General features: G+C 38.7%; 1 protein-coding gene across 4 annotated transcripts in view; it reads left to right on the forward strand.

The window, feature by feature from the left end:
- The window catches only part of DSE (dermatan sulfate epimerase), a 31201-nt gene extending 16698 nt beyond the window's left edge, over nucleotides 1-14503 (forward strand). For 3 of the 4 annotated variants that reach the window (XM_042890277.1, XM_042890285.1, XM_042890294.1), the window contains 4 exons: nucleotides 4342-4595; nucleotides 8639-8878; nucleotides 10646-10853; nucleotides 11365-14503. In XM_042890277.1, the coding sequence (XP_042746211.1) occupies nucleotides 4342-4595; nucleotides 8639-8878; nucleotides 10646-10853; nucleotides 11365-13126 (2464 nt within the window). In that variant the 3' untranslated portion in view covers nucleotides 13127-14503. The remainder of the gene's footprint in view (nucleotides 1-4341; nucleotides 4596-8638; nucleotides 8879-10645; nucleotides 10854-11364) is intronic. The other variant, XM_042890302.1, reaches the window with a different exon arrangement.
- The last annotated feature ends 3363 nt before the right edge of the window (nucleotides 14504-17866 follow it).

Here is a 17866-nt window from a genome sequence, read left to right on the forward strand (position 1 = left end):
ATGTGGTCTACATTTGTAATGCATGTGTCAGGGCATGTTTAATGCTTCAGTTTGGATGCAGTGATGTCATATTATCTTTAGATACTGAGGTTGGAAGTCAGGTATCACACTGCCCACTGTTTCTTAAGTTAGTATGTTATGTTATTTGCTTCAATTTGTTTTTACAAATTGGGTAAAGTGAAGGAAGGGAGGTTCTAAATATCCTGTAGGCCAGGATCAGGGATCTCACTTAAGCGAGAGAATTTTACTTGGTTCAAATCCTGCCTTGAACAGAGCAGACAGTGTTTATTTCTCTTTGGCTTTCACCTCTTAGAGAAATGATAATGGTTTGGATTTTGATAAGGTGGAATTTATGAGAAATTAGGGAATTTATATAGAAATTAGGGGAAAAATGCATTAACAGTTTCTGAAAGAAGGGACATTAGCAGTGTTGTATGTGTTGCCAAGAAGTGGGGAGGTTAGGGTAGTCTTATCACGATTTTTCTTGGTTTTGTTTCAAAGAGACACAATATTGGTTTGTTACTTCCCATACAAATTTTTATGCAGTTTATGTTGTTTTCTAGAGCGTGGGATCCCATTCAGTGAAGGTAATGTGTACACTGTTAGTTTGGGACAGTGTGGTGCCTGCGTGGTGGTGCTTGGCATCTTAAGGTGATGTCTACAGAATTGAGCTATAACCCCTTCCAGGTTTCACTGTTCATTGCAGAAGGTGGCAAATCTAAGACAGAAACCATGTTGCACTACACTAGAGTTCTCAAAACACGTAGGAAAAATAAGCTGTTTACATTATCCACAATCTCTTTGTTTCTCTGTGATTTCCTTATGGAGGATCTATGTCAGTGTTTAAAATAAAGTAACAAGGAGTATTTTAAATAGCAAAGATGAAGAGAACCTAAAAGAGCATCTCAGGCATGTGTTTATGTTTGAAAGTGGTTGTTCTGTACTAAGATTGTACATTGTAGACGTTATTTACTCTGAATTCCTCTTTTGTAGTGTCTGATACCTTTGAAAGACAAGAGAGGCTACTACAGTGCTACAATAAAAGTTACTTGCTGCTTTCAAACACAGCTGTTAAGCTATGGTTCATATTGTCTGATGTTTTACTCTGGAGAGGATTAGAAAATAGCTGTTCTCCAGCATGTTTTTACCCATTTTTATTTGAATAAATACAAACAACTTTTTTTTTTTTATTTTATTTTAGAGCAAAGTGGTTTGTAATAGCCTTGAAAACTCTTTATTCACAGACCATGGTAAGTGCAGGCCTGTAGTCCCATGCTTTCCCACGGCTTATCAGCCAGGCTGTTTACCACATCTGACGCTGGAGACCTATTTGAAAAATGAGAGCACAATTTAGATACAAAAAGAGTTTAATGCTTTCTACTTGACCATTCTTCTTGTGTATCACTTTACACATTGTTTGATGCATGTTACTTGATTCCACTGAGATTCATTTAATGGAGATGCACTGATTTATATCAGCTAAATAGTTACTTCTCAGAAGGAAAGCTCATTTTAAGAACAAATGTTGGCTGTGATTTTTGTATGTTTAGAAACAAGGGTCTTTAAACAGTTGTCCTTGTTTTGTTTTGTTTTGTTTTTGTTACTTTTGTGTACCCCTTCTGTTAAACCCCGTATAGGACCCACTACCCAGAATTAACATTTGAGGGAAATAATTACAGAACTGTCTTATCTGAACAGAAGGAGTTGACTATGACAATGTGTAGCCCCAGGAAGCCTAACATAAACTTTTTTATATTGAAAGCTTTGTTATTATTTATTTTTTCTAAAGAAGTCAGCTTAAATGCAGTCATAACTAATCAGCTTAGCACTTCTGTGTAGAAGATCTTTTCCTATTTTATCAGAAGTGTTGCCACAGAGATTAATTTGTAGCATTTTGCTATGGAGTTTGATACTGTGTTGGTCTTGAAACCAAATACAAACTTAGCTAATATCAAACCAAATATCTTAACAAAGAAATATAAATTACATTGGTTCCATTGTCAAATCTCCCTGAAGATGAAGTCAGATAATGAACATTCAATAGTTTTTAATGCACTCTAATCAGCAATTTGTATGTTTTTATAAGGATACTGAAATTTGAATTAAATGTTTTAAATTAATTCCTTATATTTAATTCTCTCATTATTCTTTCCCCCTCACTAATCTATAGCTTAGCCTCAAGCACTTGTTAATTATTCCAGACTACAGTCTTTGAAGTGATATTTCCTGTCCCCATATGAACTCTGATCTTTGAATGTACAAAGATTTGGCAAAAAAAAAAAAACAACTAATATGTTGGAAATATGGATTTGTGATACAGCTTATCAAAGTTATGCATGTTTGAAGGGATTCCTGGCAGCAAACAAAGTGACAGGGTGTTCCCTATAACTAGCATAGAATGCAAATTTATTTTTACATACATGGCCTATTACAATTTCAAAGTTTTTCCAGTGCTAACCGAAGATGAAAAAGCAGAATAGAAACAGAAATAGATTGACAAATGACCACTTCACTGAGATTTTTAGTTTTTCTGGCTCTGTGATGCAGTATAACTGTATCTGGAGACTGGGAAGTGTTGCTTGCCTCGTTAACTTACATTTTCTTATAGTTTATCAGGAAGTATGGAAATAATAAGCACCTACATAAAGCATTTAAATGTTTTGACCTACAGATCTGTAACTTTTCCCACAACGATTAACACAAACCTAAATAAGAAATTTCACTATATCTGTCCAGAAACTTTTCTGATGAGTTTGAACCTGAAGCAAAGCAACAGACAAAAGTCCCATACGGTGGCCACCAAAGAGTTTCATGAAGATATGGAGAAGACAAGTTGTACATTTTAAGAACTTTCATTCCTGACTCTTTGGCTGTTATTTGTTACCACACTTTTAGCTTTCTGTGCTAATATTGTTCACAGTTTTTTTTTCTGTCAGTGCCTACCTGTTGACCAAAAACAAATAACAATCTACAAACAATCTAGCCCAATAAAAACTCTGGTTCAAAACAAGGTTTAATTATTTGTTGAATACATTCTTGTATTTAACTTAACATCCTTGAAATAATGAATTCATTTAAGAAAAGTAAAAATTTATAACTTCACTCAGGATAAAATGGGATTAAAGTCGGGAGAAAGTAAATACTTAAACTGTTGGAAATTCAACTAATCAAAAAACCCTCTGAGGTTTCCCTTTTATAAAGGTATGAATGTGTCAAGGTCATTTGAGTTCTTCCAATGAAGTTAAATGTATTGAAATAAAAATTGAACATCATTTTCCTTGCTTGCAAACCTTGTGATTTACCATAGCTGCACTATTCTGATCTGATCTGATAGTCTTAATTTCTCAGCTCTTCGTTCATGCATTTTGAATGCAAATAAATGCTCCTAAAGCAGAATGAATATACATATGCTTATAATCTTGTTCATTTCATATACTTTTATCATCTTTTCATATTACCGCTTATGCAAATCAAAAATGAAATTGTATTTAAAGCATCACGGAATAGTTGAAACTGGAAGGTGCACATCTTCAGGAGCACAGCACAAATCTCACTGATTACAGTAGGGTACTATCTTAACAATTTAAAATTCATTTCTTTAGTAAAAAAGTCTTGCAGAATAAGTGACAAAAGGAGCAATTATGAAAGCTACTAATGACTGTTAGCCTTTTAAAAGATTCTTCCCACTATGATTTCCTTTTTTTTTTTTTTTTTTTTTTTTTTTTGTGACTGTGGCCTGAAAATATGCTCTGTATAAAAAAAAGTAAAGTCTTTTTTAGCCAATATATGCTTGATTTAAGGGAAATATTTATTCTGGGCTACCTCTTTTTCCATTATGAATTTTCGTGAATTTTGCTAATAATTATTTTGCTTTAAAGACAACTTCAATCCAATAGCCACCATTATGAAATTATTAACATTTGACTTATTTGGAGAAAAAAGATTGTTGCAGATTCTTTGGAAGAGTGTAAGCTATGGGATATTACTTTCTTAGAAAAATGCTTTAAATCTTGCCTCAGACAAGTAGATTATTTTTCTGTACAACCAACATTCTGCATTATTTGTTTTTCCTAGCAAATCCTAGAAATATCACAAACGCTGCTTTAATACTTAAGGATTTAATCTTTCTAGTAAAATTAATGAGATTTGAAGGTTAATATTTTCCGTACTTAGGACAGTATAGAACACTCTCAAAGACTTGGTAAGTATTTTAGTACCACATTAAATTCAGCATCCATTGTCTAACTTGGGAGATGTTAAGTTATACCCACCTTTAAGTATATTCATAGAGAAAAATGACTAGATTAAACTCAATTAATTGGTATCTTTTTTTTTTGACAGGCTGGTGAAGGATGCCCCATGGGATGAGGTCCCTCTGGCTCACTCCTTAGTTGGCTTTGCCACAGCTTATGACTTCTTGTACAGCTATCTTAGCAAGACTCAACAGGAGAGATTTCTTGAGGTAATTGCCAATGCTTCGGGATATATGTACGAAACATCATACAGACGAGGATGGGGTTTCCAGTATCTCCATAACCACCAGCCTACCAACTGTGTGGCCCTGCTGGCTGGAAGCCTGGTTCTGATGAATCAAGGTATGTGCTAAACCATAGGAATGCTTTTCTACAGCATATCAGCTCAATTGCCCATTTATGGAGTAACATGCAGGAACTGATATAAATGTTTTTTCTGCGGTTTTCCACATTAAGTACTCTGCCTATATGGCAGCCAGCTGCAAAGGTGTTGTGCTTTGTGTGTTTTGAGACCTCCATTGCATTGGGTTTGCTCTTATGCTGCTTAGAAAAAATGTATTTATTGAATAGAACAATAATCTGTGGGCAGATGTACAGGTTATGATATGTATGCACTATATCAGAGAATATATAATCACAGAATGGCCTGGATTGGAAGGGATCTCGAGGATCATGAATCTCCAACCTCTCTGCCACAGGCAGAGCCACTAACCTCCCCATTTAATACCAGACCAGGTTGCTCAGGGCCCCATCCAACCTGGCCTTGAACACCTCCAGGGATGGGGCATCCACAACCTCTCTGGGCAGCCTGTTTCAGCACCTCACCACTCTCATAGTAAAGAACTTCCCCCTGGCATCCAACCTAAATCTTCCCTCCCTCAGCTTAAAACCATTTCCCCTTGTCCTGCTGTTATCTGTCCTTTCAAGGAATTGATCCCCTGCTGTTTATAGATTCCCCTTAGGTACTGAAAGGCTGCAGCGAGGTCACCCTGCAGCCTTCTTTTCTCCAGGCTGAACAAGCCCAGCTCCCTCAGCCTGTCTTCATAGGGGAGGTGCTCCAGTCCCCTGATCATATAAGTATATATATATATGATAAATATATAAGTAGCTGCCTAACTAGTTTTGTATTTCTGCCTCACCGTTACTAAGAATTGACAGTTCCCTCATGTGTACTAGTACCAATTCAGATTTGTAGGCAGTCTTTTAGGGTAGATTATCAGTTTGGGGCTTGTTCTAATGCCTGCAGACAGTCCGGCATTGGTCTGCATCAAGGTCAGCAGTCAGAAATGCCCTGGGCCCCAAACTTTCAGCTAGGCTATAGCACTTCAGTCTTGTTTCCCTGAGAGGACTGCCAAGCTGGAACTTGATCCACCTGTGGGCCACAGCTCAGGACCTATCTTTTCAGCATCTTTTGCTAAGGAGATGAGCAAATCTTTACCTTTTTCCCTTTGAGCTATGTCCACTCTGAAGGAGAGTGCAAGTCATGGAAAGAGCAGGCAAAGCAATCCTATAGTAAACTCCTATAGTACTTAGGCTGAGAAGTGGAGGTCATGTAGCCAGCTCTAGCTTATAAAACTGTGTCAGTATTTTATCAAGATCTTATTTAAAATGTGCTAGACGTATTTTGAAATCTCAGTGCCACAAGTCAAGGAAAAAAATCTAGTTTCTGGATGCTGATGGTGTTACTGAGCTGTTTAATCCTGCCAAGCAAGGGCACATCTGCACATAGTTGGAACTTTCAGACATCCAAAGAATGCGTGCCAGAAAAATGTGACACTTACTGTGTTTGGGGGTCAATTTTTTCTTAAGAGCTTGTCATAGCAAGTGTGTTCACTAATGTGCATATGCTCAAAACCAGCAAGGGTATGCATGGAAACTATTCCCTTTCCTCGTACTATGCCTTCCACAAATTAAAGACTAAGACCATGTTTATTCAGTGGGTTTTGCTAAATTCCTCACAATTCCATCCTTCCCTGATCCTCCGTTGTTGCAGAAAGCTGGCAGTTTGCAAGAGGACTCTGCTTTTCATTAGAGTATGGACCAGAAGTATGCTTTGTGCCAAACAATGGTAACATCACAAACACAGTTGGGTAATATTTCTTTCAGCAAACTTCATATCTTTTGTGGAAAAAAAAAAAAAAAAAAAAGCAAAATAAGCAACACTTGAGCAAGTACTGTGAATATTTCAAATGAAAATCACTCAGTACATCCGGACTGTGTGTTTCTAACTGAAAGTTTAATTGATCTCAATGCAGAGCAACTTCATTTAACAAAAAAAAAAAAAAAAATTCTCATTCTGACATGAAAGACTTTTTCTGAAGGGGAAAAAAAAAGGTGAAGGATGGACTAAACAAATTCTACCTGTATCAGATTGGAAGCAATTGCAAATAGTGTATCCCAGTGTAAGCATTTCTTCCGAAAGGTTTAAACTTCACTTAAAAATCTTAAACATGGTGTTCAGCTAATGAAGTAGGCAGAGACTAAATAGCCACCATAAAGTCATGTAAACATTGTCATAGGACAGAAAAATGAAACTAACTGGAATAATTTCTAGGTACCCACATACAGTCTTTCAATTAAAATACTCTCAGATACTCCATAAAGAGACATGAGTAAGGCTTAATTTGACATACATGCTGTTCATTACATGTGAGATTTATTCTGGAGGGTTTTTTTCGTGTAGCCTGACAGAGTGTTTCTTCCATTTTTTATTATTCAAATGTGTCATTATGTCATTAAGGTACATATGTGAGTAGATTTATAGCATCAATATTACATCAGTTAACAGAACGTATGTGCTAATGCGCAACAGTGAATGCACTACACTGAGCCATGGAAAACACCATTCTTGTTAGGGCAATGTCTAAAACTAACTGGTGTGGCTGTAATGTCACAATGAAAAATGAGGGTGGAAGTAGTTGGGGTTGTGTTTGGATGGACTGCTGTGGTGCCCTGCTCTATCAGTGTGAGGAAGCAGTGTCACACCAGCTGTGAGCAAGGAGGTAGAACTCAGTAGTGCGGCCCGCTCCTCCTGCTCAGGCCATCCCGGTCATGTTTCTCTCTTCAGCCTAAATCAGGTTGTCTGTTTAATTTAGATTTCACAATTTTTTCCTCTCTGTTAACTGAGTAGGATTTGACAGCCTTGGCTGGTAGGGAGTCTGAATTGCTCATCACTCTGCTGAGCATAAATAGGGTATTTGTGGCAATAAAGCAAAACATTCTTGGTAGCAGGTTTGAATGTAGCTCATACTCCCTCAGCCTGGCACATGCGCTTCATTCAGCAGGCACTGTTTCACCAAGTAATGTGGGATGTAATGCATGCCAGCTGACCTAAAGTTGAGCTCTACTATACAGTGGAAAGAATTCAGGTTAAATCTATGCCCAGACACTCTGAGCTGTACAGACACTAGGTAGCCATACAGACATACAAGGTAATTGTTTTCTTTTTAGTCCTGCCTCTGTTGTTAGTGGATCTAGAAGAGAATAAGAGAAAGCATGCAGTCTTTTGTCTGCTGGGATCCACACACTGCCTTCCTTCTGCAGTCTATACAGGCGCTGCTAGGGATCTCGTGCCTGTAGATGCTCCATGGTGAAGGCAGCTAAGTCCTGAGAAGGACTTCAGACAACCTCTTCCCAACTCATATTTTGTGTGGAGCAGATCAAAATAGTAAGATCTCTAGAAGTCTTTCCTTAGAAGAAATATAACTGTTTAGAGCTTGTATATATGAAGGCTGGAACTTAGTCGGAAGTTAAAGAAATGAAGAATCTGCATTCGTAATAAACCATGCAAATTTTTTCCAAAGGAACTTCTATTTTGGATAACTCTTTAGACATTGAAAACGTAAGTGGAATATAGCATATCTTAAAATAGAGCATATTGTATTAGAATATCGGTTAACTGCAGTTCAAGTGTCAGCTTTTTATAAACTCTGAGAATCTTTCACTGCACTGGTGATCGTACTAGTGAAAAATGACTGATAAGAATACTTGCTTTATTAGAGCCCTCTAGTGGGGGCTGTAAAATTGTTTTCATACTAATTTGAAATGCAATAAATGGTATTGTTCTGACTCTTCTGTTTTTACATGTTCTAATGCATTAAGTACTTTTTCCCATCAGGGTGGATCACATAATCCCACAAAAGTAAAAAGGTGTCTTGATAGTTTTCTGTCTAGTCAGGTAACTTTGCTCTACTGTGTTTAAGTGTAGCATTTTATCTTTTACCCTAGAACCACAGGGATGCTGCAGTGATGGGTCATATTTTAGAGATCTAGCTGCTTTCCTTATGGATTCATTGCTATGAAGGATCTCACTGTGTGAATACAAGTGATGTCATCTATGATTTACAGTATTGTGACCAGACTTTCTAACACCTCTTTTCTTTCAGGCTACCTTCAGGAAGCTTACTTATGGACAAAGCAAGTATTGGCAATCATGGAAAAGTCAGTAGTCCTGCTGCAGGAGGTCACAGATGGCTCCCTCTATGAAGGGGTGGCTTATGGCAGCTACACAACCAGGTCACTGTTTCAGTACATGTTCCTTGTCCAAAGGCACTTTGATATCAATCACTTCAACCACCCCTGGCTCAAGCAGCACTTTGCATTTATGTACAGGACTGTCCTGCCAGGTAGGTCTTTTGGACCAATGAAAATTCATCTTCCAGTTCTTGAAGCAATTTTATACTTGAAGTGCGTCATTTTCAAGCAACCTTGTACTTGAACATTTGAAATAACCTTCTTCTCTCACTTCTACTTTCATCATCCATGGAAACAATGACATTATTGTTTATCACTGCTTATTAAACACTGTTGTTCATTAAACTGTTTTTTAGAACCAGGCGGAACACAAGAATGTCACTTGAGAGAAAAAGCAGTGCTTTAGAACTTGATTTCTGGTTTTCAGAGTTTGACATAGAGCTGGTTCTGGGGCTTTCTGTTAGATAAATAATACTCACTGAGATTCTTACTGATTTTTTTTTTTCTTTGCCAAAAGGAAAAGCAATCACACAAAAATATTAGATGAAATGAACAACAAATCATGAAGCTAAGTTGAAAGTATCAAGGAAGTGCAGAGAATTTTTACATAGGATCATAGAATCCTTAGAGTTGGAAGGGACCTTTAAGTGTTGTCTAGTTCAGCTCCCCTGCACTGAACAGGGACACCAACAGCTAGGTCAGGTTGCTCATAGCCTGGTCCAGCTGACCTTGAATGTCTCCAGAGACAGGGCATCCACCGCTTCTGGATAATCTGTTCCAGTGCCTCACTAAACCTCACTGTAAAAGACTTTTTCCTTGTATCCAGCCTAAATGTATCCTTTTTTATTTTGAAATCATTTCCCTTTGTCCTATCCCAAGCGACCCTCCTAAAGGTCTGTCCCCTTTTTCCTGTAGGTCCCCTTTATTTACTGAATAGCGCACAGTTTCCCACAATATGTTGAAATCCACTTTTATAACCTTTTCTTTTTTCAAGATCTTTTTCATACAGAAAATGTAATTGACTCAACTCGTGGGTTTCTCAGATCAGTCGGGCGTATGAACTATTTTCTTTTGTCAGTGTGAGAAACAAATACTGGGCACCTCTGGTGGTCAGTTTTGCAGACTGTTTCTGCTGAATCCACTGTCACACAGTGTGTTCAGCATCTCTGATAGGAAATCCTAATTTTGACTAAAAGATGGAGATCTATAAATATGCAAACAGTATAATCTAATAAATATTCATAGCTCCTTGTAACTTTCAGATAGGATTCAGTTTTGGGTAGCCTTGAAAGTTCTCAGTGATGATTTTGTGCTGTTTATTCATAGCACAATTCTTTTGGGAGCTTATATTGTTTAAACTCCTCTTTAAAAATATAATATGATAACTTAATATGTATTAAAAATTTTGTGAGGACAATGATTGCTGCTTTAGCGTGCCAGCGCAGATAAGGAACTGCACTGAATCCAGGCTATACCATATACTGGGAAGAGGTTCCTAAAGAGCAAAGGAAACTCATTGTAGTTATTTCAGGATGAAAGTTGGGTTGGGGTTTTTGGTTTGGTTTGTTTTTTTTACTGGGAGAACCTTTCTTTTGTTTGGATTTGAAGAGTTTGGATTGACATAGGAGGAGTGAAAGTTGCAAGATCTGAGTGAGAAGTGGATGGGACATTGCCTTTTATATTTTTGTAGCATTTTGACTGATTGTTGCCTATAGCCAAAGAAGAAAGGTAACTATTCAAGTTATCTACAGCAGAAGCAAACAGCTCCTGTGTAACTTATGGCTCATTTATGAGTATAAACATCATAAAAGGCAGCTTCTGTTTGTGTCTGTTTGTACCGCTTGGCTTCATCTTCATGCTCTACAAACATATCTGTGTTTATTTGTTCTTTCTCACATTCCTTTTAACTTTTTCCCAAGGGTTTCAGAGGACTGTGGCCATTGCAGACTCCAATTACAACTGGTTCTATGGGCCAGAGAGCCAGCTGGTGTTTCTCGACAAATTCGTCATGCGCAATGGCAGCGGGAACTGGTTGGCAGACCAGATCAGGAGGAATCGGGTGGTGGAGGGCCCGGGGACTCCATCCAAAGGGCAGAGGTGGTGCACACTCCACACTGAATTTCTCTGGTATGAAAGGAAATGTGTGGGCTCAAAAAGGACTGGATGGCTGCTTGCCATTTGTGATAAGATGTTATTTTTTGGTTTGTTCTGCAGAGGCAGAGATTATGTTATTCTGGCCATGTGTAGGACAGAGTTTTTAGGCTCAGAAGAACTTCTTAGCATTAGATGTTCAGTGCGCATTGCTACAGATTATGCCTTAGTCTTATCTGTGCGTGCTTTTGTGTTTTCCTCCCATTGTCTGTTGCAGTTATAAAAGGAAACATCCCTCCATATATTCTTTGGTTTATCTGCTCTATTCTGATGTTTAATTCCATTTTTTTTTTTTAGTGATTAATTAGGCAGATTAGGCAGAATTTTAATTCATGTACTTTTTTTGCTCAGGAATGACATTGGTGGGCCTTATGTTGTTAGGTTGTTCTTTGATACGAGTAATGAATTGTTTTTTGAATTTTGTGTAGGTGCTGATAGTGAAATTAGTCAAGTGATTTTTAAACAATTTCCCTCATCATTTTGGCAGGTATGATGCAAGTTTGCGCTCCATCCCTCCGCCAGACTTTGGGGTTCCAAAGCTGCATTACTTTGAGGACTGGGGAGTGGTAACCTACGGAAGTGCTTTGCCAGCTGAAATCAACAGGCCTTTCCTTTCCTTCAAGTCAGGAAAGCTGGGAGGACGTGCAATATATGATATTGTTCATAAGAACAAGTACAAAGAGTGGATCAAGGGATGGAGGAACTTTAACGCTGGCCATGAACACCCAGACCAGAACTCCTTTACTTTTGCTCCCAATGGCGTACCTTTCATTACAGAAGCTCTGTATGGGCCAAAATATACTTTTTTTAATAATGTATTGATGTTTTCCCCTGCTGTGTCCAAGAGCTGCTTCTCCCCATGGGAAGGGCAGATTACAGAAGACTGTTCTTCGAAATGGCTTAAATATAAACATGATTTGGCTGGTGACTGCCAGGGACGAGTGGTTGCTGCCATGGAGAGAAGCGGTGTGGTTTTTATCAGGGGAGAAGGAGTGGGGGCATACAATCCTAAACTGAAGCTGAGAAAATTGCAAAGAAACCTCATACTTCTTCATCCTCAACTTTTGTTGCTGGTGGACCAAATTCACCTAGAAGATGACAGCCCTCTGGAGGCAGCAACCAGTTTCTTCCACAATGTGGATGTGCCTTTTGAAGAAACAGTTGTTGATGAGATTCATGGGGCATTCATTAGACATCGTGATGGAATATATAAGATGTACTGGATGGATGACACTGGCCACAGCGAGAAAGCTACCATTGCCTCAAGAATGTATCCCCGGGGCTACCCTTATAATGGAACAAACTATGTGAATGTAACAACCCTCCTTCGGCACCCCATCACCAGAGCCATTTACTTGTTCATTGGGCCCTCCATTGATGTGCAAAGCTTCACTGTCCGTGCAGACTCTCGGCAGCTGGATGTTTTTGTCACCACCAATGAGCACTCCTATGCAGTTTACCTGTGGACGGTGGAGGATGGGCCTTGTTCTGCCTTTGCACAGGTTACTGCAGGCCGTCAGAAAATTGTCTTTGACCGAACATCTGCCATTAGGAACTTTGCAGTGCCAGAAGTGAAGGACTACATTGGGATTGTGGAGAGGAACCTGCAGCATTTTAAGCCTGTTTTCCAGCAGCTTGAAAAGCAGATCTTGTCTCGTGTACGAAACACAGCTAGCTTTAGGAAGACTGCTGAACGCCTGTTGAGGTTTTCAGATAAGAGGCAGACAGAAGAGGCCATTGATAGAATATTTGCAATCTCACAGAGGCAGCAGCAGCAGCGTGGAAGAGCAAAGAAAAATAGAAAACTATCCAAAGGTTACAAATTCGTTGATGCTGTTCCTGACATTTTTGCACAAATTGAGGTAAATGAAAGAAAAGTGCGACAGAAGGCACAGACTCAAGCACAAAAAGAGTTGCCTGTTGATGAAGATGAGGAAATGAAAGATCTTCTGGATTTTGCAGATATCACTTACGTGAAGCACAAAACTGGAGTTTCAATCAAGGGCCGATCAGGGCTGGCACAGTTGGTGGCAACCACTCGAAGTAGTGCCCCATCAATATCAGCTTCTTATACTCGCCTCTTTCTAATTCTCAACATTGCTATTTTTTTTGTCATGTTAGCAATGCAGCTCACATACTTTCAGAAGGCCAAGAGACTGCATGGCCAAAGATGTCTATATGCAATACTTTTAGTAGATAGCTGTATATTATTGTGGCTGTATTCTTCCTGTTCTCAGTCACAATGTTAGCAGAAGAGCTCTACTAGTTGACCAATTTATGGTCATATATGTCTATGCAAAAGCATTAACCCTAATAGGGCCAAAGTTTATGTTCTTTTCTTTCTGAAACATTCCAAAAACAGCTGGGGAAATACTGGTTTCAGACCAGAAAGAATTGACAAATCAGGCAGGCAATGAATTTCTCAGAAAACTAAGTACTTAGTAAGTACTCCTCCTTTGAATTTTGAGTTGGGCCTCACGTCTGAGGAAACATTATGCATTGTTCTTCAGAGTTCAGTAATGCAAAGCTGTAATTAATTAATTTTTTTTGTGAGAAGAGCCCTCTTAAGGTTTGTGTTTTGAAGGGTTTGGTTTTTTTTAATACGGAATTGGATTTACATGTAGTGACTTTTCATTTCCAGGCTGCTGTGAATGTTTGTGGACATTCTCTTAAGGAAAGGTTATTCACTCACAAGTATGCAGGGCAGATCTTAGCAGCAGATGCCGTTTCTCTCTGCCAAACCAAAGAATATTTAACTGTGGGACACTCCTGTATAATTATTTCAGACACTTCCATCATGTCATCTCTCCCATGCTTTACAGTCTGGCATGGTTGGAGGTGTCAGTCCTGTCAGTACCTACCAGTGAGCATCACAATGTTTAGTAGGCAGTGACAGAAGGAGGAGAAAAAGGAGCTGGTTTAAAGTACAAAGGAAGACAATTCTCAGGAAAGAAAGAAAGGAAGGAAGAAAGGAAGGAAGGAAGGAAGGAAGCAAGCAAGCAAGCAAGCAAGCAAGAAAGAAAGAAAGAAAGAAAGAAAACAAAAACCAAAACAACAAAATAAACTTTTTTCAGACAAGAGTTGACTGCAGAAAGATGAATGTTGTGGGGTCTGTTCTCAGTTTTTCAAGACTGGGTTTCACGAAAGTTTTCTATTGTTTGAAGTGCATCTTAGTAGAGAAATAATATTCTTCTACATGCACTTGTAAAAATACAAAAGCCAAAGCAATCCTGTGGTAACCTCAACAATTGCCAGTAGGGAAGAAGAGGTATTATGGAAGTATTTAGTGTCTTTTTTTCTTTTCACATGGCTAGAAGCAGAGGACAGTGAAAATAATGTGAACGATCTGTTCTCTATAAAGCACCAGGAAGGGTTCTGCAAGCTCTTCGTGGCCCCTTGATCAATTATCTGGGGATTAGAGGTAAATGGAGTCATGTGGTTTACAGCAAAAATAAGTTTGACATCTCCACATATATCCCCTTCTGTTCATTAAACTGATTTCAAGAAATCATAGCTATGTGAGAGAATGGAAAATTTATGGGGCATATCTGTATGTCTTTATGGGAAAATAATTTTTCCAGTATATTTGTTAAATAAAAATATTATTTTCTCTGCGGAAAAAAAAATGTTTCTCTTTGTTTAGAATATTTTTCCTATTGGTACAGTAATTATGTTCATCAGCTCTTTGTTCAAACCATAAAACTTTGTTTCGTTTTCCTTATACCCACTTAGGTATGTTATCTACATTGCTATTTTTAAGCCTTCTGGAGATTATGCACTGAAATATACTGAGCTTTTCTTGCCTAAACATTTTTAGTGAACGGATCAGAATATTTTCATTAGGTTTCAAATACTGAGCCATATCTGCACTGTGTTCACATACAGAAGCTCTGCTACAATCTTTGATGCCTGGATATAGCCAGTAAGATTTGACATGTTTAGTCTAGGCAAAGGAAGCTGATTGGTTGCATGATGTTACTTACAGTGTAAGTATGTCTAGATTGTGAGAAGCTGTGTATCAGTACACATTTCCTTTCTGGCTTTGCACAGGGATAACAAGAAGATATGGAGAAACAGCTGTTGGTTTTTGGTTTTTTTTTTAGTATTAGATACTTGTGTATCCTTGTCCTCTTTGGAGATTGCTGAGCCTTTAGAAAATTGGAGAAGTGTGATGACCTGAAGCCTTTACTAGACTAACATAATCAGTGGCATTTATACAAATCTTTCACTGCAATTGACAGTTGTGTATGTTTTCTTTATGTCAGGTCACCATTGCTTTGTTGGACAGTCAGCCATGGAAAGGTAAACTCTCATCACTCTACTTCAAAAAGATTTTTAGAAGTACCTGTGTTTCTTGGCTGACTGTGTACAGTGTGCCATCCAGATTCTAGTACAGGATTAGTATGTGTGTGCAAAGAAACTGCAGAATTATGGAAAGTAAGATATGGTCATGGACATTAGCTCTTGTTTACATGATGCTTCTCTGCATCGTTGTAGCAATGTGAAATCAAAAAGGTGGGTACAAGAGATCCCTGTGCTCAGAGCCAGGTCTTAGAGCAGCTTGTAAAGACAATCAGCATTGTCTTTACATAAATGTGGTGTGAGTGTACCTCCAGTGATGGGGTGAAGGGAAATGAAAATAATCTCATGTACTTCTTTACTTATTCTTTTCTACACTGTTGCCTTTTAGAAGTCTTTTTTTTTCTTTAAGTTTTGTTTCAATTTCTTGCTTCCATTCTTCTTCCCCTTCTTCTTTCTCTCATTCCTTAGCAAAGCTTATCATAGAATCACAGAGTCACAGAATTGTAGGGGTTGGAAGGACCTCCAGAGATCTTTGAGTCCAATGCCTCTGCAAGCAGGTCCCCTACAGCAGACTGCACATGTAGGTGTCCAGGTGAGTCTTGAAAATCTCCAGAGAAGGAAAATCCACAACAACCCTGGGCAGCCTGTTCCAGTGCTCTGTCAGCATTACTGTGAAGAAGTTTCTTCGCATATTGGTTCAGAATTTCCTGTGCTCAAGTGTATGGCCATTTCCCTTTGTCCTGTCCCCACAGATTGCTGCAAAGAAGTTGGCCATGTCCCTTTGACTCCCACACTGAAGATGAATATAATCACCTCTGAGCCTTCTTTTCTCAAGGCTGAATAGACCCAGTTCACTCAGCCTTTCCTCATAGGGGAGATGCTCAAGGCGCTTTATCATCTTTGTGGCCCTCCACTGGACTCTCTCCAGGAGATCCCTGTCTTTTTGTACTGGGGAGTCCAGAACTGGATACAATACTCCAGGTGAGGCCTGACCAGGACAGAGTAGAGGGGGAAGATCACCTACTTGATCTGCTGACCACACTTCTTTTAATGCACCCCAGGATGCCATTGGCCGTCCTGGCTGCCAGAGCACACTGCTGGGTCATGGCCTACCTGTCATCCACCAGGACCCCCAGGTCTTTCTCTGCAGAGCATCTTACCAGCAGGTTATGGCCCCTCATCTTTTCCAACAGAATCTGAAGCAAGTGGAGCAAAGAGCAAACATATCCTTAATGTCTGAAATTAGCACCTTAGGCCATGGGCCAGAAGTGTCTGTGTTACAAGCCAGGAAGAAATAATTCAAGCCTTCAGATGGCAACACACCCTGAAGAATCTGCCTAGGTTTTCCTAGGAAGTGCAGTGAGGAAGAGCAAGAACATGACATCAGCCCAGCTAGCTCTAGTGGCTGATTGGAGTCCTTAATGCCTGTTGGCATAAGAGAGGATACTGTTCTTGGCTTTGGGTCATTAGTTCAAAATAAAGAGCAGCAATCACAGTACCATGTGTGTCTATGGCAGAGGCACTCAGCACCAGTTTTATCTCATCTGGGTATACTGAACCACAAAATGTCATTATATGATATCCATTAACAAAGTTATCTTTAGTCTTCTGTTTAAAATGGAGTCACCCTACAAAGTGGTTCTGGCAAATGCTTCTGATCCTATTCTTAGTCTGCCTCTTTCTGCTTTCTGAAAATGTTCATGTTCTGCATCTCTAGCCACAGGAAAATATTCTACAATTGGCTTCTCTCAACTTCTGTTCAGAACTTGATTTTTTTTCATGCAAATTTGTTTCAGGGCTGCAGTCTAAATTAAGCTGAACTTAGTTCAGTGCATTCTGAGCAGAGTCATTGGGAATTCAGCTCATTGGTAGCTGTGTGAATGTTTGAAGGTGGAATCTGGTTCTTAGATTTGTAAGTGATTTTTGAGATTATCTAAAAACTCAGTGTGTATGTTATATACATCATTATGACTGAGGGAAGCCAAGGGAATGGAGTGGATTACCTCATTTCTTAAATCTTCAAAGATTAAAGTTGATTCTGAAATATTGTATGTCTGAAATGTATCAAATTCTTCTGTTACCTACATATTTTCCAGTGATTAATTTTTTTTCTTAGTTTTTGAAAGTATATATTGTCTGGAAAATAGATTTTTGTACCAGGTCATTACGAGCATATTTATTGGGTCTCTGAAAATCTTACTTCTGATCATATACACTTTTGTCTAACTTTAATCCTTTTTGTCTGGCTACTCTGTTATAATTCAGAAGGATAACTTTAAGCTATTAAGTCAGACTCAGCTAATAGAGGCCAGATTTTATTTTCTGTTCTTTCTTTGTTGACTCCAGGAGAACTCTGTGGCAGGAGGCCTGTGTGATCCAGTGCTGGATGTATCCATATGGTCCTCAGCGCTCTACCTGTTTTCTAAACAAGTTCAACCTTGAAACAAAGCACTTCAAAGAATATAAAAACTAACATCAGTTTTTCTCCTGATAATAACTAATGAAGATGAGTGATTAATTTAACTTCATACTTGCCTGGTTTGCTACTCTAATAAACAGCAAAACAATTAATTTCATGAGAATTCAGATTTCATCTTCAATGAAACTGAACATAACTGCAGTAGCCATGAGATAAGGAGTACGTGAATCCATACAGACAAGACCATATCCTCCCTGCTTTAATTCAC

Source organism: Lagopus leucura, unplaced genomic scaffold (genome assembly GCF_019238085.1).
Source record: "Lagopus leucura isolate 7727_CA_CO unplaced genomic scaffold, USGS_WTPT01 Super-Scaffold_73, whole genome shotgun sequence".
NCBI lineage: Eukaryota > Metazoa > Chordata > Aves > Galliformes > Phasianidae > Lagopus > Lagopus leucura.